Raw genomic sequence first — 22,516 nt, forward strand, 5'->3', positions numbered from 1 at the left:
AACTTACCTGAGAAAGCCAAAAACTTTTTGGAAGAATATTCTCTGGTCGGATGAGACAAAAGTAGAGCTTTTTGGCAAAAGGCATCAACATAGAGTTTACAGAAGAAAAAAAAAAAAAAAGAGTCCCTCAAAGAAAAGAACATGGTCCCTACAGTCAAACATGGCAGAGGTTCCCTGATGTTTTGGGGTTACTTTGCTGCCTCTGGCACTGGACTGCTTGACCATGTGCATGGCATTATGAAGTCTGAAGGCTACAAACAAATTTTGCAACATAATGTAGGGCCCAGTGTGAGAAAGCTGGATCACCCTCAGAGGTCATGGGTCTTCCAGCAGGACAATGACCCAAAAGACACTTCAAAAAGCACTAGAAAATGGTTTGAGAGAAAGCACTGGAGACTTCTAAAGTGTCCAGAAAAGAGTCCAGACCTGAATCCCATAGAACACCTGTGGAGAGATCTCAAAATGGCAGCTTGGAGAAGACACCCTTCAAATCTCAGGGACCTGGAGCAATTTGCCAAAGAAGAATGTTCTAAAATTCCAGCAGAGCATTGTAAGAAACTCATTGATGGTTACCGGAAGCCATTGTTTGCAGTTATTCTGTCTAAAGGTTGTGCTACCAAGTATTAGGCTGAGGGTGCCAATACTTTTGTCCGGACCATTTTTGGAGTTTCGTGTAAAATGATCAATGATTTGACTTTTTTTTTTTTTCATTCTCTTTTGTGTTTTTTTTTCATTGCAAGCAAAATAAATGAAGATATTATTTCCAAAGCATTTTTGATTGCAATCATTTTCTGGATGAAATTGAGTATTATATAATAGAATTGCAGGGGTGCCAATACTTTTGGCCAGCACTGTAGCTAGAAGTGTATATATTCCATGTCACAGTTAGGACAGTAAGCTGCTGTACCTTACTCCAACCACTAGGCACCACACTCCTTCACAGCACAGCTGCAGGCAAACCCAGGTTTAGCTACACAAACCCCTTTTCTCTATAATATGCGCTTCCTTTGGTTAGTTAGTTAGGCAGGACATGCTATGCCTGTTCTCCTGCTAGTGACCCAACCTTAATGGGTTGCTAGATTAAACCCCCAGAGAAGCCTGAGACAAGGGACTCTTACCCCTTGCCTTCGCCGTGGATTTACCACCTAAAGAAAGTATAGGACTATAAAAGCTGTACCTGCAGTGGAGGACAGTGCATGTTTATCCGCTCTCTACTGACTTATGCTTGGCTGAATAGGAAGGATACTACTTGCTAGCTCCACCCAGTGACAAAAGACCTGGGACTCGTACTACCCCATTAGGACAGAAACCCGTAGGGGCAGAAGGCAGTCATTTATGCAGAGATCATATATATTTGTGAGTACAAGGATTACTATAGAACACTATACAGACACTTCACCACATCTCGGCAGACTACTTACTAAATTAGGCAAGGGGCCCTCCTATCCGGTCCGTGATACCTTCTTCTGTTTATTCAACTCAACTATTTGTCTGTTCCTATTGCTACTGTTGACTTTTGCACTAAGTACCCGAGCACTTTTACTGCATTGAGTAAAGTTTTCGAGGTTACTTAACCCCTTAAGGACAGAGCCAGTTTTTATTTTAGCGCTTTCGTTTTTTCTTCCTCGTGTTTAAAAGGCCACTGCGCTTGCATATTTTCCCCTACAGACCCACATGAGCTAATTTTTTGACCTAATTTTTTGCGACACCAATTATACTTTGCAAATACAGACTTAATTTTTCTATAAAATATGCTGAAAAAACTGAAAAAAATTATATGTGCAGTGAAATATACAATGATATGTAACTTGTATAACTTTTATATTATTTGACGGCTTTTAAAAAATTGAAACCTTTTAAGAAAAGCTAAGGGGGATATTTATCAAACTAATTGCGCCTGTTTTTAGTCTAATATATCTAGTTTGCGCTCAAGATAAATCTAATATGAATTTATAAAGGTTTTTTAGACAAGACTATCCAAATTAGATGTGACTTTTTGAAATAGATTTTTTTTTTGTTAATTAGATTGCGCCAGAATTTTAGCTAAATTTATTAACTGCACAATTTTTTTTTAAAAAGTCGCATATATTGGCGCATCGCTACGTCTGCTCCAAACCAGGTGAATTTATTAGGCTTATTAAAAGTAGGGATGGTCCGAGATGAGTTCAAATGGGGTTCGTACGAACCCGAACCATCCGCAATGATTACCGCTGTCTGCCCGCTCCGTGTAGCGGGCGGATCCAACGGGAGGCACGCCTGGGAAACTGGGATACAGCCATAGCCATAGGCTGTATCCCAGTTTTCCAGGCAGTCCTCTCGCTGGATCCGCCCGCTTCACGGAGCGGGCAGACAGTGGTAATCCGATGCCGAGCGTTCGGGTTCGGCGGGTTCGAACCATCCCTAATTAAAAGACCATTATTTTTAAGACACATTTACTATGCTATTAGACAGTTTACATAAATTTGACTAAACACATTAGATTGGAAATTATGCCAAAACATCTTTGACAAAATCGTGTTTTTAGATTTTTTTAGTAAATATCCCCCTAAATGTGTTTAAAATTGCTCTATTCCCATCCTTATAGCGCTTTTTATTGTTTGGTCTATGGGGCTGTTTGAGGTGTCATTTTTTGCGCCATGATCTGTTCTTTCTTTTGGTACCTTGTGTGCATATAGGCGACTTTTTGATTACTTTTTATTAAATTTTTTCTGGATTAAATGTAAACAAAAATGCACAATTTTGCACTTTGGCAGGGTTTTGCGCTTACGCCGTTTACCGTGCGAAATCAGGAATGTGATCATTTAATAGTTTGGGCGATTACGCACGCGGTGATACCAAATATATTTATTTATTCATTTATTTTCATTTATAAAATGGGAAAAGGGGGGTGATTCAAACTTTTATTAGGGGAGGGGGTTATTTATTAATAAAAACACTTTATTTTGTTTTCCCTTACAATAATATGAAGCCCCCTGGGGGACTTCTATATACACAGCACTGATCTCCTATTGAGATCAATGCTGTGTATATAATAGAGCAATGATCCATCAGATCAGTGCTCTATTATAATGGTCTGCTGCAGTCCATCTACTTAGATTGCCGAGCCGGGATCAGCGTCATTCCGACGATGAGCCCCGGCCTGCTCATTAGAACGGATCTCCCCTCCACGATCGCATCGTGGGGGGGAGATCTCCCACTAGACACCAGGGACAGGGGGCACAGTTACTATTCAAATGCAGCTGTCAACTTGGACAGCTGCATTTGAATGGTTAATTAGCCGGCCGCAGCGGCTAATACCCACAGTCCCTGGCTGCACATAGCAACCGGGGACCGCGGGCTGGAGAGAGGGCTCACGCCGGGAGCTCTCTCTGATCCCCATTAACGGCCGCATGACGGGTATACCCGTCATGCGTCGTTAAGGGGTTTGTCACTCTGTCATCTATACCACCATGCCCACACTCCGCACCTCACATTAGTCTTAAATAAGGTCTGGTTGTCATGTGCCATGAAGTAACCCCCAAAACGGCAGAACCTCCAGCAGGCCCAACACCAGTTCCAGCAACCCCAGGCCACGACAATTAAATTAATAAGGACTGGACAGTGTTGGATAATGCAAATAATTGAGTAGCATCAAAAAGGGTTCTAATTGTGTGAGAGGCAGTAACATTAACATAGGATAGGATGCAAATGACAAGGCTAGGGGCGGGATGACACCAGCAGCAGCACAGGATTGAGCTGAGCTTGATGGAGGCAGTGACCTGTCCATACATTTTATTATGTTAGTGAGTGATGTAGGAGCCACATTTCATGAAATAAAAAGCCAGCTAATGACTAATACGGCAAACCTGGCCGCCATACTGTGGAATATAATATAGTCTGATGATAAATTCTTTCTGCCTATACAAGCTCCTGATTAACTTAATCATTCCCAGTAAAACAAGCCACAAAAAGGAAAATAAAAACCTTTTAGTACAAGCTCAGGAATTAGATTGCTTAACCCCGAAAAGAACAGAACAAATCCCGTCTCCGCACAAGTTATGCGCGCTTACACCTGCTCTCGTCCCTTTAGTTATCTAGCCGAGAATTCTTTAATTAACACTAATTTAAAGCAAACTGGAATATTAACTCGAGTTCACTGGTTTCTTAGAAACCAAAGCGAAGGAACAATGACATTTTTGTAACCTGGATTTGTGCTGCTGCCATGTCATTAATGTGTTTTCGAGAGGAAACAATGAAAAAAAAAATGACGGAATCTCTAGGTTCTAACATACCGCTTTATGGCCTTTACAGGCGAGGGAGGCGGCATTAGTCATCCACTTGAAATAAATGAGCAGTTAAAAAAAAAGTACATTCTCCATTTAAAGGGTATGGATGTTGCAGAAACAATGTAATGTGAACTAAGGGGAAACATGTTTTATGTGTATATTATGTATGTTTTATGTGAGTGTTTAGTGGTTAGTACGCCTTTTATTTTTTTTTATTTTTTTTTTATAGACAACCCCATATAGTATACTTTACATGTACTGGTGTTTGAAAAATTGGTCTAAACGTATGGAGCCTGAACTCTTCAGGAGGGGTCTGCATGGAATTACAATTGACACATGCTGGACTTTTTCATGAGGGGTTAACAAGCTGGGAAATCTTTCTCTGTAACGATCACTTCTCTGTAACTTACTGTTCTGCAGAGATTGTTTCTATGACACTACCTGTTCTATAGAGATCACTTCTGTCACTTCATGTTCTGTACAGATCACTTCTCTTACACTTACTATTTTGTAGACGTTACTTCTCTGATACTCCTTGTTATGTAGAGATCACTTCTCTGATACTCCTTGTTATGCAGAGATCACTTCTCTGATACTCCTTGTTATGTAGAGATCACTTCTCTGACACTTCCTGTTATGTAGAGGTCACTTCTCTGACACTTCCTGTTATGTAGAGGTCACTTATCTGACACTTCCTGTTATGTAGAGGTCACTTCTCTGATACTCCTTGTTATGTAGAGATCACTTCTCTGACACTTCCTGTTCTATAGCGATCACTTCTCTGACACTTCCTGTTCTGTAGAGATTACTTCTCTGACACTTCCTGTTCTGTAGAGATCACTTCTCTGATACTCCTTGTTATGTAGAGATCACTTCTCTGACACTTCCTGTTCTATAGCGATCACTTCTTTGACACCTCCTGTTCTGTAGAGATTACTTCTCTGACACTTCCTGTTCTGTAGAGATCACTTCTCTGAGACTACCTGTTCTGTAGAGATCACTTCTCTGATACTCCTTGTTATTTAGAGATCACTTCTCTGACACTTCCTGTTCTATAGCGATCACTTCTCTGACACCTCCTGTTCTGTAGAGATTACTTCTCTGAGACTACCTGTTCTGTAGAGATCACTTCTCTGAGACTACCTGTTCTGTAGAGATTACTTCTCTGACACTTCCTGTTCTGTAGAGATCACTTCTCTGACACCTCCTGTTCTGTAGAGATTACTTCTCTGACACTTCCTGTTCTGTAGAGATCACTTCTCTGAGACTACCTGTTCTGTAGAGATTACTTCTCTGACACTTCCTGTTCTGTAGAGATCACTTCTCTGAGACTACCTGTTCTGTAGGGATGACTTTTTTGAAACTTCTTGTTCTGTAAAGAAATTTTCTCTGACACTTTTTTGTTCTGTAGATATCACTTCCCTGTCACTTCCTGTTCTGTAGAGATCATTTCTCTGACACTTCTTGTCCTGTAGAGATCACTTCTCTAACACTTCCTGTTCTGTAGAGATCACTTCTCTGACACTTCCTGTTCTGTAGAGATCACTTCTCTGACACTTCCTGTTCTGTAGAGATCACTTCTCTGACACTTCCTGTTCTGTAGAGATCACTTCTCTGACACTTCCTGTTCTGTAGAGATCACTTCTCTGACACTTCCTGTTCTGTAGAGATCACTTCTCTGACACTTCCTGTTCTGTAGAGATCACTTCTCTGACACTTCTTGTTCTGTAGAGATCACTTCTCTGACACTTCCTGTTTTGTAGAGATCACTTCTCTGACACTTCCTGTTCTGTAGAGATCACTTCTCTGACACTTCCTGTTCTGTAGAGATCACTTCTCTGACACTTCTTGTTCTGTAGAGATCACTTCTCTGACACTTCCTGTTCTGTACAGATCACTTCTCTGACATATCCTGTTCTGTACAGATCATATCTCAGCAGTCATCTCATTCTCCCCACAGGCAGGATAACAGTCATAGATAACACCTCTATAATTAAGCTGTTGGCAGATAAATTATCCGCCAGTCACAAGAGGTGACGGTCACATCTCTCCTTTTCCCTTTCCCCACATAGTGACTTTCAGACTACAGGTTTATATAGCTGACATGACAAAAAAAATGTATTACCTGCTGTAACCTGAGACGGAGCTCAACAAGATGGCTGCCCTAATTATTATATACAGAAAATAAAAATTTGATTGAAAAAACAAATCTATATTTCAGTGTAATGAATGCACCAAAGATTTTATAATCCACAGCTCATGAGTGCATGAAAGCTAATCTGTATGAAAGTCCACTCCCCACTCCACAGCCGAAATCCAAGGTCTGTTTTTTTTTTACCTGGGTTATATAAACAAGCCTTACTGTGCCCCACACACCATAGATATAATACTCCTTACCTTAAAAAAGGTCATGGTTGACCCGTCTCTGACAGCCCCGTACTCTATCTTAGTTTGTTTGGCTAAGTCATCCGCAGAATCAATGGGAGACTCCATTCTCTCCACCGTGAGGAAAGCGGCCAAGTTTGCAGTGTAGGAAGAGATGATGATCAGGGTAAAAAACCACCAAATACCTCCAACTATTCTGGTAGAAAGGGCTTTGGGCATTAACTCTGATCCTGTTGCAAGACATAGCAGGTGTTATAAAATACGACATTCAAAAACACAGGAAATAGCAGTTTATATAGATGGAACCTGCCTAAAAAGTATGTACCCAAAGATTGAACCTATCCACTTACTGTATATTAGATTGTAGATTATTGTGGCCAAAAAGCACATTGGGCTGATTAAGGCCTGGAGGCCATGACAGCCAATCACAGAGCAGCTTTAGAGTCACATAATGGATAAAAGCTGGGCCCTGATTGGCCGATGCGGGTCACAGTTAATTTTAGTTACTATAGAACCTACTTTTTATACCTCATTTTGTATTTTGTTTAGAATTGCCTGTTTGGGTATATGCTATATGTTAGTTTATGTATCTGTTGTATAACTATATTATTTTTTTTTTTATAGAAATATAATTTTATAGTAATAGTCATTTTTTTTTTACTTTTTGACTATAAAATGTGTGCAGAATTTTTTTTATTGCAATGTAGGTATTTTATCACACATTTTTAAATTGGTTTTCATGACAAATTTTGGACCATTTTCCTTCAGCAGCTTTTATGCCCTATAATACAATATAAGCTGCTGGATGCTGCTCAAGGCCCATTCCATCAGCTCATCTGAACATGAAGTGAAATCTTTAAAAAGTTTCTCCCCCCCCCCCTCTACTGATATTGATGAGATGTCAGTAAAGCTGCAGACTGGGCCATCACAGAGCGCGTCTGATGGAATCAGCACTCAAGGGCATCCAGCAGCTTGTATAGTATAGCAAGATATGCAAGCTGCAGAGGAAAAACACTTTTACTAAAACCAATTTGAAAAAAGGTTCTACTTAATAAAATACAGTCTGAAACAGGGCTTCTCACTACGTATTTCTCATCCAAAGCCTCACCAGTGGTTTTCGTCCATACCACAATCAAAATCTTATGTTAGTGTACCTCCTGAACCCTGTATAACTAGGCCTAAACTAAGCCTGCTCTGATGCTAAACCACAGCTTGGCGTCTTCAGAAAAAGGCCTGTCCTGTAGGAGAGCAAATGATCACTAATAACAGATACCCCTCACTAACACCAAAATATCACTTCTGTCCATGTGGGGGCGCTCTTAATGGGGGGGGGGGGGGTAAGACCTATTCTGGGTTTTTCTAAAGGGCCTTTACTTTTTTTGTGTATCCCCTATCATACTTGAGTCTTAGCTGACATCATACTCAGCCACATACAATATTAGTTAGATATGAAATCAGGGAATGGACAACTACAATGATTACAATGATATCACATACGTCAAGAAATTGGCTTGCCTGTGAAGGCGTCGGTATTCTGCCAGGTTATATTGTCTTGACCTCCTCCACTGAGTTAATATTGTGCAATCCTTGCAGAATCTGCTGCAATTCTGTAATTCCCTTCCACTTTTCCCATTACACACTCCACTTCTCACACTGCCCTATTTCCAGGCCCTTTCCTCTCTCGGAGGTGGTACCATAGTGGTTAATCGTAATTCTCTACTCTTCTTTCTTCAACAAGGGCCCCATAACATTAAGTTGTCCTGATGCTGAAATCACCAGTGATCAGCTGTAAACTGCAGAAAAAACTGACACCATGGGGGAGATTTATTAAACATGTTGTAAAGTGAAACTGGCTCAGTTGCCCCTAGCAACCAATCATATTCCTTACAGAATCTTTGGAAAATGAAAGGTGGAATCTGATTGGTTGCTAGGGGCAACTGAGCCAGTTTCACTTTACACCATGTTTGATAAATCTCTCCCCCAAGTGTCCAATTTCTCAGCAGCACTACTACAGGGGAAATTAGGTATTACACAAGGCCTATTTAAATCAATGGACTGTAAAAATAATTATGAATATTACAAGTCCTTCATAGCAGGAGACGCCGTTAAAATCACCAGCGATCGTCTGTAAACTGAAGGAAAAACTGACCAAGTGTCCAATTTATTTGCAGCACCTCTTTGAAGGACCCATTTACTATTAATGTAAATTATGCTCCGTTTTTTCCTGAGGCCCTGAATGAGGAAATCCCTCACCTATCTTATACCTTATTATATTGATATAATTTATTATTAGGATTATTTTATTAGAAATTTGATTTGATCTAAACTTGTAATAAATATTAGAAATACTAATAGTTTTTATGGATATTAATAAACAGGAGAAAAATTTGCTGATCCCAGTCTATATGTTCCGGATTACTGAGCATCTGGCTCTTCGGGCCTTATGAAAGAAGGGTTCCAGCATGCTTCCTTTGACCCCACCTGAAGAGCCAGAGGCCTCTTGTACCTGGCCTAGAATCCCAGATCATTGTAAGTCAACATATACAGGACAACATCAGCATGCAAGTGTTTCTATCAGGAATCTGGGTCAGAGACAATACTTGCTGAAGTCTCTTTAATATGGCAGACATGACAGCCAATCCTGATCCAGACTTTGCTCACGCTCTGTAGAAAAGAGAAAGTCTGATCATCACACTTAAGAATTGAAACAAAACGGCTTCCAGTCAAGCACAACATCCATTTTGTACAATGCAAGAAGAGCATGACACTAAGTGCAGAGGGTACACACTGATCCATCTTTGCTTTACGTTCACACTCTGTAGGCCAAGCGCCTTCATCCATGGAACAAACGGCCATTACGAAATAACCCATGCGTTCTTCCAGTGATGAAGGAGCTTTTGGCGACCCGCTTGCCATCACAAGAACTATGCAATTTTTGCATGGATACATGGCTGAGATAGATATAGTTTTTGTTTCTTGAAAGACAAGCAGAGTCTGGTTGGGGCTGACTGTCATGTACCCAAGGTAATGGTAACTAGCGGACACTGCATCCCACAGTGTGCTGTGGATGCTGGTAAACTCCAGGGATGGGACTTATTGGGGTACTGTACATGATGGAAACAAGGTTCTAACACACAAAGGTGGACACATTCTAATACAAAGGCCTAGTACTGTAACACCTTATGCCACTTGTGCTGGCGTAAAAAGAAAAAAGAAAAGATAAGCAGACGCTGATATGTTTTGTGTAATTTTGATTCCCAAAAATATATTTTTAATAATTTTTTTAACCTATCAACCCACAATTTCTCAAATAAGATTACATAGAGAATTACTTCATATGTAGACTGAAAGGCCCAGTTAGCTTGAAATGGAAGGTGGCAGTACACCTTTAATAGCCACTGGGCCAAGGCTTCTTCAGGTGATAGCTATTCCTTACGACCCCTTGCATACTTGGTTTGGCCAAGTGAACACATGTTCTCAGTGGAAAAGGAATATACTGTTGGCAGAATCCTTGAGCAATGACTTAGGTGTTAGATCAGGTCAACATGCCTAATCCTTCTTGCCCCCCAATATCATGGGTTGGGGGAGGCCCGCATGTATAAGAAAGACAGTTCTTCCTATTGCATTTGGTGGGTTTTGGGCAACTTTTTCCAATGTGTATGTGTGTGGGAGGGTTTAGAGTGAGAAGATGAATCTAGCTTTTGACCAATGCAGCTGGCAGACTCCCACCAGTTGCTAGCTTTAAAGTTGGTTACTTTCAGTTCCTCTAACAGCATAATATTCATACCCTCTGTATCTAGTGCTTTGAATGAGCTTTCTTAGTAGGAACACACTTTAAACCTAAGCTGGTTTAGGATTTTTAGCAAGAGCTGTAGGTTTTCCAGGCTGTCCTCAGCAATTCTCCGAACCCTAAATTGCTAGCCTCTTTCTCTAAATTGCATACCTTCTAATTTGTATATGTCATGTCAATTTGAGCACTTTAGAAAATGAGCCTTCTGATGACAACCCCTTTAAGTAACACCTAGGCTGAATTTCCATCTACATGTAAGTTGTCTGTGATGATGAGACAGACCTGTATACCACCATGAGATCTGCCGCCTTGAAAAATAACTAAAAAAAGTCACCTTGGAAAGTGAAGTCGAGCCGAGGTAAATGTATCTATTCACTGGGTAATTATTATTCCTCTTGTCTCTTGTGATTATATAAAAGTAAATAAATCATTTGCCGGACTTGTTGAATTCCTTATTTTTAGCGTGTACATGTATTCTTTGAGTTATACAATAAAAGTGTGCCCTTCAAAGAACTAAGCGCCTACTTCCAGGGGCCTTCCTTCTGTGTCATTCACCAGTAAAATATTAATTTATCGGTAGAGTTATAATCTATTGACTTCAAATTTCCACTCCTGGCATTGTGTCTTGTTCTATCGGGGTCTTCTAGCGCTACACTGTAATTCTTGGCTCCTGGACCCCATTAAGTCAATAGGATCATCAAGAATTGGTGGCATTTGTAATGTGGCCCTTTAGGATAGACAATCGATGTTAGATTGGATTGGGTACAACCCGTAAGAAATGGCCATTTGAACGGGAGAGATCTGCAATACCAGGTACAGCAGTATGTATGGATTAACTGCTGTGCCTCAATACATAATATATAAGCCTCAACCTTTACTAGAGCAGAATGGCCACTTGATTTCGAGGATCAGTTGGAGTCCAGTGAGTTGGACCCAAACTATAAGCCATTGTACATGGCCTGACTCAAGCAAGCACCAACCTGTCAGATCAGCACTCACTTCTCCCTCAATCTCTGTTCACTGCACTGTGCTATTGCCCACACAGACAGTGGGGAGCAGCGGGATGGGCCACCCGAATGATCCTTAGACCATTCGAGAGGCCCATTGAAGTTACTAGCGGTCTGCTGACGCCACTCCTACTACATGGGGCAGTGGGCGGCAGAATGATCGTGATTTTTCAACATGTGCTATTACACTGAATGATTATTGTCCTGTACGCTTAGTAATCAGCTGAGTAAGGAAGATAATCATTCAGAGTAATAGGGCCTTATGGTTGTTTGATGATCTATACACTGTCAACAGGGCAAGAGCCCCTTTAAGAATGAAAGCCATGATAAAATATAGTCATCCAAGTTTTACCCCCTTTAAGAATGAAGAGATGATGAAATATAGTCATCTATGTTTAGTCCCCTTTAAGTATGGAGGAGAATATTCTAGCATTAATAGAGCCATCTAAGGTTTATCCCCCTTTAAGAATGGAAGCCATGATGGCACTGTTAACAGAGTCATCTATGTTTTACTCCCTTTTAGGAAGAGAAGCCATGGCAATAATGAGAACAGAGCCATCTATGTTGTAGCCCCCTTTAAGTATGGAAGTCATGACGATACAGTCGGCTAAGCCTTAGTTCCTTTTTGTTATTATTCTATTATAATGTCTTTCATTTACAGAAGTTATTAGGCAAAGCTGATCGATGAGCTACTGGATGATATCTTGTTACATTCAGCTCCCGGGTTGCGGTAATTTATAACGTATGTCGCGGGCTGATGGCTGATTAGATATACGGGACGTTGTGCACTCTACATTATTGCTCCTATACAATGTGGCCTTTAATCTACATGAGATATTAGAGATGAGCCTTTTCAATATAGGGGCTGTACAATTAAATAGATATACAGTTTTGTCCTTGGAATAAAGTTCTTTCTTTATTATCATTTTATGTTAAAAGATAACTCCTTGCTACGTCTTTTTTTGTTTCACGTAATGTTCAGGACCACGAATATTCATAATGCTGTACTAGCCTGAATAGCCTTCTATATCAGACCTTAACAGTCTGTAGAGTATATAGATAACACTTACCTGTTTGGAGGGTTTTAGGTGGAGTTATGATAATTTAGAGTGGGATCTATTGGTCCACATATTTAAAAGTTGTCCAGAATTACAAAACATGGCCGCTTTTTGCTAAAAAACCCCACTCCCAATCTGTCCACAGGTTATGAGTGTAGCTTAACACTATTCTCATCAGTGGAGCCAATATACAATACCTGACTTAACACCAGCACAAGTGTGGCGCTGTATTTGGAAGAAAGCAGACATATTTGTCTGATACTAGGCAACTGCTCTATGTTTAGAATAAACAGAAGTTATCTAAACATGATAGAGGAGATCATGAATACACTCCCTGTGGCTGCAGAAGTTTGATGCAACCCTAGGGAGTCCTGGAAAACATGGATACAGCCTGCATGCAATTTCAGTAACCACAAGGAGTCAAATGCTAAGCGCTCAAGTTCGGAGAATGTTCGGCCTCTGGACACTAGTCTTGAGTTTAGGGATGGATGGGTGGAACAAGAGGTTTAGTAGAAGGTGATTTTACACAATGCTTTATTTCTGCACAACAGTAATGGTGCGAATACTTCCTGTCTTTGTGATCTTCCGTTAGAGAAAGACTTTACTTAGTTATATAACTAGTTGCATGTGGTCAAGTAGTCTATCCGTTCTCAGAAGAGATGGACTGGACTATGTTAGATGACACAAAGGAATCACAGCCCATATGAAGAAGAGAAAAGCACAACCTTGGTAATCGCATCATAATCTCTACTTGGTCCCATTGCATCGGGGCAAAGACCACTGGAGTATGCTTCTGTCTTATGATGGGCAAGTCCAACCCCAATCTCTCCCCTAAAGCAACTGTAGAAAAAAGCATTACTGTCATTTATAAAAACTTTTGATATGTTATGCAGACATGTTAAAATGTTGAATCAACCGATCACTGGATATAGCCGGGTAAAGCAGACATAAGCTCCCCAACTTGGCGCACACATTGTCTAATTGCAGGAGACAGGCTACAACAAATCATGATGAAGTGTGCTTCTTCTGGCTATATCTAGAGATCGGTGGGGGCCTTGGCACTGAGACCCCGACCAATCAAAACTTTTGACATGTCAGGAGTTTTTATAAACAACAGTAACACTTTAAGAAAGCTTAGATTGTAGGGTGATGCGGAGGAAGTGTAGTAGGATTGGTTCAGAAAGAAATTGGAGAGAAACTTACATGGTAAACCACCCGAATATCTAAAAAATACAGAAGGGGTCAATTTCTCTCTTTGGTTTGTATATTACATAGATGAATGCAGTCTCTTAGGTCAGTATCTTTATGGAGATTAATCCATGAGGAAGTCCACAACTGAGTTTATCCAGTCATGACCTAAGCAACACTAAGGACAGGTAAACCATCACCCATGCTTAGCCCTCCATTGGGCTAATGGAAGTCTTGGAATTAGAAGTCGGATGCAGAAATATCGACAAGGGCTTCTTGTCTTTTAGAACAGCCTAAAAATTCTCATATATAGAATAGAACAGCTATACGTAACTAACACGGCGACTAGGAAAGGGGTGTAAAGAAGGCAACATACTAAGTCCATCACCTAATATCCTTTGTCCTCCATTTTTACCAACATCTAATATTAGCAAAGGTCTATCTGTGTGGTTAATATTGAATTTTATATAGGTTAGAAAATTACGTTTGGAAGATGTTCCCCAGTTAGAAGACATTAAATCGTCTATACTGCGTAGTCTGCCATTTGCAGAGAGTAAGCATAGCCATCTCTTTCTGATTCCATCACATTGAAGCTTGGCAATCCAGTAAGGTGGCATAAGGGTTTACGGTTTTATTTTTTTATGGGGGGTACGGCAGTGGAGTTTACCAGCACAGAAGGCCCCAAGCAGACTGTGGGAGGTGTCTGACAATCAAGTTGTGACCTAAGTACCTTGTTGCATGAGAGCTCCAACTCCAAACCAGAAACTATTTAGCAAAGTAAAATTGTTTTCCACGACATCTGAGTCAGGGTTGCACGGGTGTGGGTTATACCACTCGTATGGGGTGAACCTGTGGTTTTTAACAGAGACAGTCTGTAAACATCAGATAAATACAAAGCATCAGCAAACCTGCTTAAACAATGTGAAGAAAAGAAGAGGAGTTAAGTGTTACCATATAAAGCATTTTAACAAAGTTGTTTTTCCCATTTTCACATAAAATACATAAAATATATAACTGAAGATTAAAGGGACACTCCAGGCAGAACTAAGATGATCTGTAATAACTAGAGATGAGTGAATCTCGAGCACTCTCGGGTTTGTCCAAACCCAAGCACGCAGCATTTGATTACCAGGACTCTCTACAGCTCCATCCAACTTCTTTAGGCACCAGTAATCAAATGCTGCATGCTTGTGAAAGTACTCGAGTGAATGTGAGAGTACTCAAGGTTCACTCATCTCTAGTTATAACTAGTGCAAGGTTTGAGAGGTGGGTCAGAATGTTATTGTTCCTGGTTGTGTCATGCACACTAGACATAACACATTTGTTTGTCCTGGAGTGTTCTTTAATGTATGCAAAGGATTTTTTCTTGGTAAATGTTTTATAATAATTTTAATTTCTCTATCTCAATATGGTGCATGCTCTATGTACAACATCTACTAGAGGGTTTCTCTTAATGGATAATAATCCCCTGGAAAAGGAAAGGTAGCTCCAAGAGCCTTGTTGCTTTCCTTCACCAATGTGGAAAAAGAGACATGTCTAGTGTTGAGCAAACTTCATGCAAGTGTCCGGGTTTGGCAACTTCTCTAAACCAAACGCTCTGCAATTAAGTAATATTGCCTGGAAATAATGGATAAAGCCTATGGCTATGTTAACACTACGTAAGAGACCGTGACCCCAGCCGGGTCTCTGGCCGGATCATCTCGGCCGGTACTTCAAAACCGGCCGGATGATCTTTCGGCCGCGAAGCTCTAATGTGGGCGCATCAGCGCGCGCCCGCATCAGAGCTTCCCATAGCCCACAGTGAAGCGAGCTGCCGGAGCCGCTCGCTTCACTGTGTGAACTGACAGGTCCTTCTGCGGCCAGAATTCACTGAATTCCGGCCGCAGAAAACTGACATGTCAGTTGTTTGCGGCGGCGTATGGGATCCCGGTCGAAGCAGACATGATGTGTGTACGCTCCGGCCAGGATCCCATAGCACAACAGGCATTGTTCCACCGCGGTAAAAGTACAGCCGTTTTTGCCATCGGCAACAACGGCTGTACTTTTACGTAGTGTGAACATAGCCTATGGCTGTATCTAGGTTTTCCGGGACCCCTTAGAGCAGAATCCAACTTTTCCAGATGCGAAGAGTTAAATTCGCTTAACACAAGACATATCTAAAGGCCACCATAGACATTTTTCAGCCAGTGGTAGGAAACAAACATCTTCCTCACCAAAAAGTAAAGATAAGCCAGATTTGAAAACATTTGTCCTCCTATTACATATAATTGGCTGCTGCAAATGCCCAGAAAAAGTCATGTGTATGACACTCTGGACTGTATCCAACCCCTTTCAAACTCTTTAACACCAACACAATGTAATCCTAACCAAACCCTTACTCCAAAGCCTTCTTCTTCATTGCTAAAATGGTAATGGCAATTTTAAATGATTCACCTAAAACAAATCTGTTACCTCCACCATCTGGCGGCCGACCTCCCCATACACAGGAACGTTCAGCATGGCCAAGCAGTTCTGTGTTCTGTATGGGCAGAGGAGCTGCAGCCCTATCACCACCAACAAAAGTATAGGGTGAATGGGATCCTTAACTTGCCCCTATATCAATTATTGATCCTTTACAGGGCTCCATACATAGGCTAACAGTATTAGAAAACAAGGTGGTCAGTATCTGGCCAAGCTGCCCTTCTTATCTAGAGGGAGGAAAAGCATGTACTGTATAAGGTGACCAAAAAACCATGTTGCCTTTCTCTTTTAGAAGGAGGAAAAACATATATGTGGCGGCCCAAATAAGGCCTGTAGAATGGGGACCCTACTTTGCTCCTTCTTTGTCAAACATTGAACCTTCTGTACATAGTCACTAGTCTTGAGTGAACCTGCTGACTCTTCGGGTTAGTCCCAACCGAAAAGTTCATGCATTTGACTCCCGCTGTCTGGAGAAGTTGGATACTTATGGCTGTATCCATGTCTTCCAGGACTCCATAGGACTGCGTCCAACTTTTTCAAGTAGCAGGAGTCAAATATTGAGTGCTTAGCTTTGGACGAACCCAAACTTTCGTCCGGTTCGTTCATCAATAATAGTCAAGCAATGATAAATAAACAAGGTAGCAAGTGATTTGTCAAAATGTACAATCTACATTTCTGTTATTGCAGGATACAGAGGATTGGGTGACTGGGTCTATCTGAACTTGAACATTGTACAACGTAACCCTGTTTTTTATTGGTCTTCCTTGTCTTTATGCCTAAGCTCCATAATACATAACTATGTTTATAATGCACAAGTAACATAAAATATGTTTATAATACACAAGTGACATTCATGTGCCATTAGAGACAGTTATGGCGCTTAACACAGCACTTAAACAAACATCTCCATTACAAACAATGGCGTCAGGCTTCAATGTATTGACTAAAAAGTGATCTATAGCTTTGTACCGTGTGATAAATCCAGACGCTAATATATTCCTGTCTCAAGTATGCCTGCAACTTGCTTTCACGTGGGAGTAACGATTCTCTGCTGAAAGGTTTTCCAGGACATCTCTAAAGGATACGGCTGATGCATAATCCAAACCTGCAATCTGATAATGACTAAAAATCCTTTAGTCATTCGGAAGTCACCGCTTCCCGAGGAAGCAAACTGCACGGGTAACACTACTTAAGAGGTAATCAGTATCTGATATTTGCTTTCACAGGAGGCTACGGCTGCCAGATTACCTTCGACATGTATTAGGAATGGGGACAGCCATGCTGAAGTAGCCTAATATGCACTTACGGGAAAATGCAGGTAATTTCTGTCCGTCTAAAAAACAGGAAAAAAAGTAATTTGTAAGGAACTCTGTGGAGTTTGTGCCAGTTGTGCACCCTACGCTGAATCGAACAGGTAGAAAGGAACGTGTATATTTAGTTCTGATATTTGTGTCTCTGATTTGTACGATTTGTATGTAATCTGATTAATTGCTCATTTGCATATGAGATGATATAAATAATTGACACTTGCATTAGGGAACGCTTGATAAACAGGTCGCACGTGCCTCGATGAATAAAAACCTCACATTTCGGCTTCGTTTTAGAATTTTGTGGTCTTTTTGGCTATGTTCACACAACGTAGATTTTCGTAAAATGAAAATATACGTTACCATGCGTTCTATGTGATCCCGGCCGGAGCATATACACATGGTACACGCTCCGGCCAGGATCCCTAGCGGCGCCGCAAACAACTGACATGTCAGTTTTCTGCAGTTGCTATTTAGTTAATAGAGGCCGCAGAAAACCATCTGCACACTATAGAGAGAGCGGCAATCGAGAGTTCTGATGCGGGTGTGCATGGATGCACCCACATCAGAACTCTGCGGCCATAAAAATCATCTGGTCGGTACTGCAGTACCGGCTGGGATGACCTTTTCCAAGACCGGCCATTCCGTGACCCAGCTGGGTCACTGAACGGCCGGTCTCTTACTGTGTGTGAACATAGCCTTTCACTGTATGGGTTGTTCAATAACTATAACTCACAAAAGTTTGCAGTAAAAAATATAAGAAGCTTGGTGCCCCCTGTGTACTGGGCTCCAACAGGTACACAATTTAGATATCCAATGATGCAGCGGCACTCTGCTAAGTCCAAGCATGTGCAAAATACAGCAACGTTTCTGACCACAGACTGAGTTTTTTTTAACCTTTTTTTTTTTTAGAGATGAGTAAATTTACAGTAAATTTAGGTTTGCGAAACCCCAAACGGTCAACATTTGTCTCTTGGTGGGTGGAGAAGATGGATGCAGCCTTAGGGCTGTCTGGAAAACATAGATACATCTCTATTTGTTTCTATGCTTTCTAGGCAGCCCTAGGGCTGCATTCATCTTCTCCAGCCATCGGGAGTCAAATGCTGAGTGTTCAGGGTTTCACAAACTTACTGTATATTTGCTCATCTCTATCATTAGCCGTTGTGCACCTCATTTCTATTTTTATATGTTTTTGTTATCTTCTGTCTTCTTTTTATATCTATTATTTTAGCTATTTTGTCTATCTTCAATGTGCATTGATCCATATTATCTTATAATAGGTCAATCCAGGGCTTGAGCACCTAAACATATACTGATCTTCTGGATCGTTTACAGAACCTATTACACGGAAAGGTAATCATAGCGCCATACCTGTCCATTAGTTGTTATTGTGTTATTGTAACTCAGCTTTATTGAAGTGAATGGGACTGAGCCATTGGGGAGAGATATGGAACTTTTTTTTATTGAAGAGCCCAGCCTTGTTTTTCTAATCCAGCACAACCCCTTCAATAAACCCAAATACATATGAATAGTAGGGGGAACCTTGATAACTAATCACACCCCATGAAACTAGCCAGTGCTGATTCCAATAAATACTTTCCATGCTATACTATCCAAAATAAACTATAGCTTCCTCTGCCAACAACACCTTATGGAAGGTCCCAGTGAAGGACTTGTCAGCAACTGGCTTGTTACAAATAAACTTTTTAAAGTACAGTAAAAAGATGGCATCATAAATTTACACTGGCATCATAGGATCAAAAGGGTGATATTTCTCCTTGAGTAAAGCACCATGAAGGTGTGTGGAAACTTAAAGGCCATTCATACATGCAGAGCAGCTTTCTGATGCCACCTTCGGAGATAACTTTTCCTTCAAGTCGATGTTTGATTCCTTTAAGGAGCCTAAAAGGTGCCTACACAACTTCAATAGCTCCCTCAACAATTATTTCTCCCTCCTCTTTGTACACGTGACTGTTCAGTAGAGATGAGTGAACTTTTAAAAAGTTTGGTTTGGCAGGTATGTTGAACTTTGACATAAAGTTTGGGTTTGTCCAAACAGAACCTTAAATGAAACTAAAACCGTTATACAATTGCAGGCGTTCACAAGCGCGGTTCACAAAGTTTGCTCATGTATGCTTACCTGCTCCCACAGTGTCTTCCTTCTCTAGTGTCCTCTGCAGCTGTAAAAATCCTGCTTAGCCAATCACTGACTGAGACAGGGCAGTGCCACAACCAGTGATTGGCTGAGCGGATCACTCTTATCTCATGAGCGGGCTGGAGACACCAGAGGCCAAGAGGAGGACACAGGGAAAGGGCACACAGGCGAGCATATCATTTTTTATTTTTTATTTGTGCGGCCACCATCCTAATGAACTTGTTCCAAACCTTGCAAAGGGTTCGGTTCAGTAGTTAACCAAACTCTATTTAAAGTTTGGAGTAAATCTTAAATCAAAAGATTTGGTTCACTCATCTTTACTGTTACTGGGGAGCTGAGGGGTAAGCTGCCATCAAACTACTGTGGTGTTTCACAGTGACGATCCGTGACACCCAACCCCTATTTCCACTGTGTATGGTCAAGTTCAAAGAAGTAGAAAATTGAAGGGAAAACTACCTCCAAAAGATGGTATTAGAGATCAGAGAGTATATCCTTCCACAATGCCACCAAAAAGGTTAACTTGATCTTTAAGGGTTAAAGAGGTTATTGAGGCTTTTAAAATTGATAGTCTATCCTCAGATTAGGCTGTGGTGCTCCAGTGAACTCTGTAATTATACAAGGTATTGCAGCATTGTCCAATTCAAATAAACAAGGCAATGCTGCACTATACATATAGTATTACTAGAAATAAGCGAACCTCCTGAATTTAGATTTGGGAGGATTCCCTCAAAACAAATTCATCAAATTTGATTTGAATTAAACATCCAATTTGGATTAGTATGGGAGCAGGGACTCCTGTAAAAAGATATAAGTCCTTACTTCTGTACACAGAGCAGTGAGGCATATATTGTTAACATTTGCACTGTCATGAATGTAAGTGGTAATGTATTTTGCATCATTGGTACCTCCGGGCAGCTAGAAACACTGAGCAATGAGACTTACGATGTATACCCTGCCGTTAAGTACACAGGAGCAGGAACTCTTTTTTTGACAGGTGCCCCTGTCTCTGTCAGTGACTCCCCGAAATCAATAAAAATTAGAGTGAAATTGGTTAATGACAAACCGATTCAATCCTCTCTAAGTACAGTGATGCAAGGATGAGCAATAGCAAACACTGTAGAGGCTACAATGTCAACATGAGCAATGCTGCCCTTTAAAACATCTGATCGGAGGGGGGAGGGGATGTTGGGAGTTGGACCCTCATCAATCTTATATCAATATCCTATGTTTAGAATAGATTAAATCAAATTTATAAGACTGGTTAAGCCCTTTAAGAAGTATTACCGTAAATAGTATATTCGTTAGTAACCTGTGAAGAGATAAGCAAAACTACAGTAAGTTTTTTTTAAAAACCCTGAAAGCTCTGCATTTGATTCCCGCTGGCAGGAAAAAATGGGTGCAATCCCCAAGGCTACATCCATCTTCCCCAAATGTTTACTGTAATTTCGCTCATCTCTGAAAATATGTTAAAAAAAAAAATAATTAAAAAATATAGAAAAATCTTTAAAAAAGAAAAAAAGAGAACATGGATTTCCAAATAACGATTTGGGTGATAATGAATTTGCAGCACTGCCCGTGGAGCACTTCACTGGTCATTACCACAATTAACCGCAGCAGATGTACACCGCAAATAAGAGATAAGAAGACTTTTTCCTAAGTGGTATAAAATTACGGATCCTCTCTCAGGAATTAGCAAACCTGCCCTCCGGCTATCGTTGCAGGAGTTGCCAACCGATAAATCTGAGGTAACGTATTCATTCATTACTTCCATCAATTAAAAAAAATAATAATTTCTTGGTACAGAGAGCTAAAAATGGACCCTTTGAGTCTAGGTAATAATTGGCGAGCCAGGCAGGATGGCTTTTCTGCTCCTTCCTGGAGCCTATCTATGGTATTTATAATTGCAAAACTCTTCTAATTGCCAATGTCATACCAAATACATTTTAATTACTGTTTCAACACTATGATTAATCGGTGAATTTATTAACTCTTATAACTCAAGGGGCTTAGTTTAGCAAGAGTAATGAAACCAGATTGTAATAAACCCACTAATTAACAAGTAAATATTCATAGATGACTTTGAACATACTTAGCCAAATGGAAACAGATTTTTTAGTGTTTTTTCGATACAAAACAATGCATCAGGTTTGTTCTCCAAGCTGGTCTCACATGCATATTAAATTACTGTAGTTACTCTGCATAAGATAGGGCTATTCATCAGAATGATTGCTGGAAAGCCGCTTCATACATGGTAGAAAGAAAAATGAGTAAGATAAAAAAAAAAAATGAGAACTTGCTGATAGTAGAAGACTGTACTCATCCTGTATATAGTAGTGACCTGTCCACTCATGGGGGACACCTTGTAACAAAGGGAACAGGCTCTTCAAGGTCTGGGCCCCCACTTTCGAAAGGTCCTAACTTTATGGGCAGCTTCTAGGACATGAATGAGGAACCTAAGGCCTCCAGCTGATGCAAAACTACAATACCCATCATGCCTGACAGCCAAAGCTTTAGCATGATGGCAATTATAGTTTTTCAATAGTTGTTGGGTACCCCACCCCCGACTGAGGACATGTATGCCCTTACATAAAGAGGTCTTTAATTTAGACTTCCCTTGTATAAAGCAGAGTTCAGTCCCATTCTGATGGACTCTACATAAGCACATATTACGTTTCCATTATGGCGGCTAAAGCTCCTCTCCTACATAACTTTTAACCAATAGAAACTCCAGACAATCCAGCTTGGAAGTAGTAATATGTTGGATACAGCAATAATCCTCCTATCATACCAATGTGTTTCAGATGCATTATGAGCCCTTCCTTCTTTCTCTGTTTAAGGTAGGCTGTACTGGAAATTTGGGGAAATAATATGCACTCAACATTTTTCAAGACTGTAAGATGT

At 40.6% G+C, this 22,516-nt stretch overlaps 1 protein-coding gene across 1 annotated transcript in view; it reads right to left on the bottom strand.

Moving 5' to 3' along the window:
• The window catches only part of GRIK1 (glutamate ionotropic receptor kainate type subunit 1), a 264,135-nt gene that overhangs the window by 26,840 nt on the left and 214,779 nt on the right, over positions 1 to 22,516 (bottom strand). Inside the window, exons 12-13 of the mRNA XM_069946178.1 lie at positions 14,424 to 14,542; positions 6,663 to 6,880 (exon numbers count right to left, since the gene is read on the bottom strand). Coding sequence (XP_069802279.1) covers positions 6,663 to 6,880; positions 14,424 to 14,542 — 337 coding nt within the window. The remainder of the gene's footprint in view (positions 1 to 6,662; positions 6,881 to 14,423; positions 14,543 to 22,516) is intronic.

The sequence above is a fragment of the Dendropsophus ebraccatus genome, chromosome 11 (genome assembly GCF_027789765.1).
Source record: "Dendropsophus ebraccatus isolate aDenEbr1 chromosome 11, aDenEbr1.pat, whole genome shotgun sequence".
NCBI classification, from domain to species: Eukaryota; Metazoa; Chordata; class Amphibia; order Anura; family Hylidae; genus Dendropsophus; species Dendropsophus ebraccatus.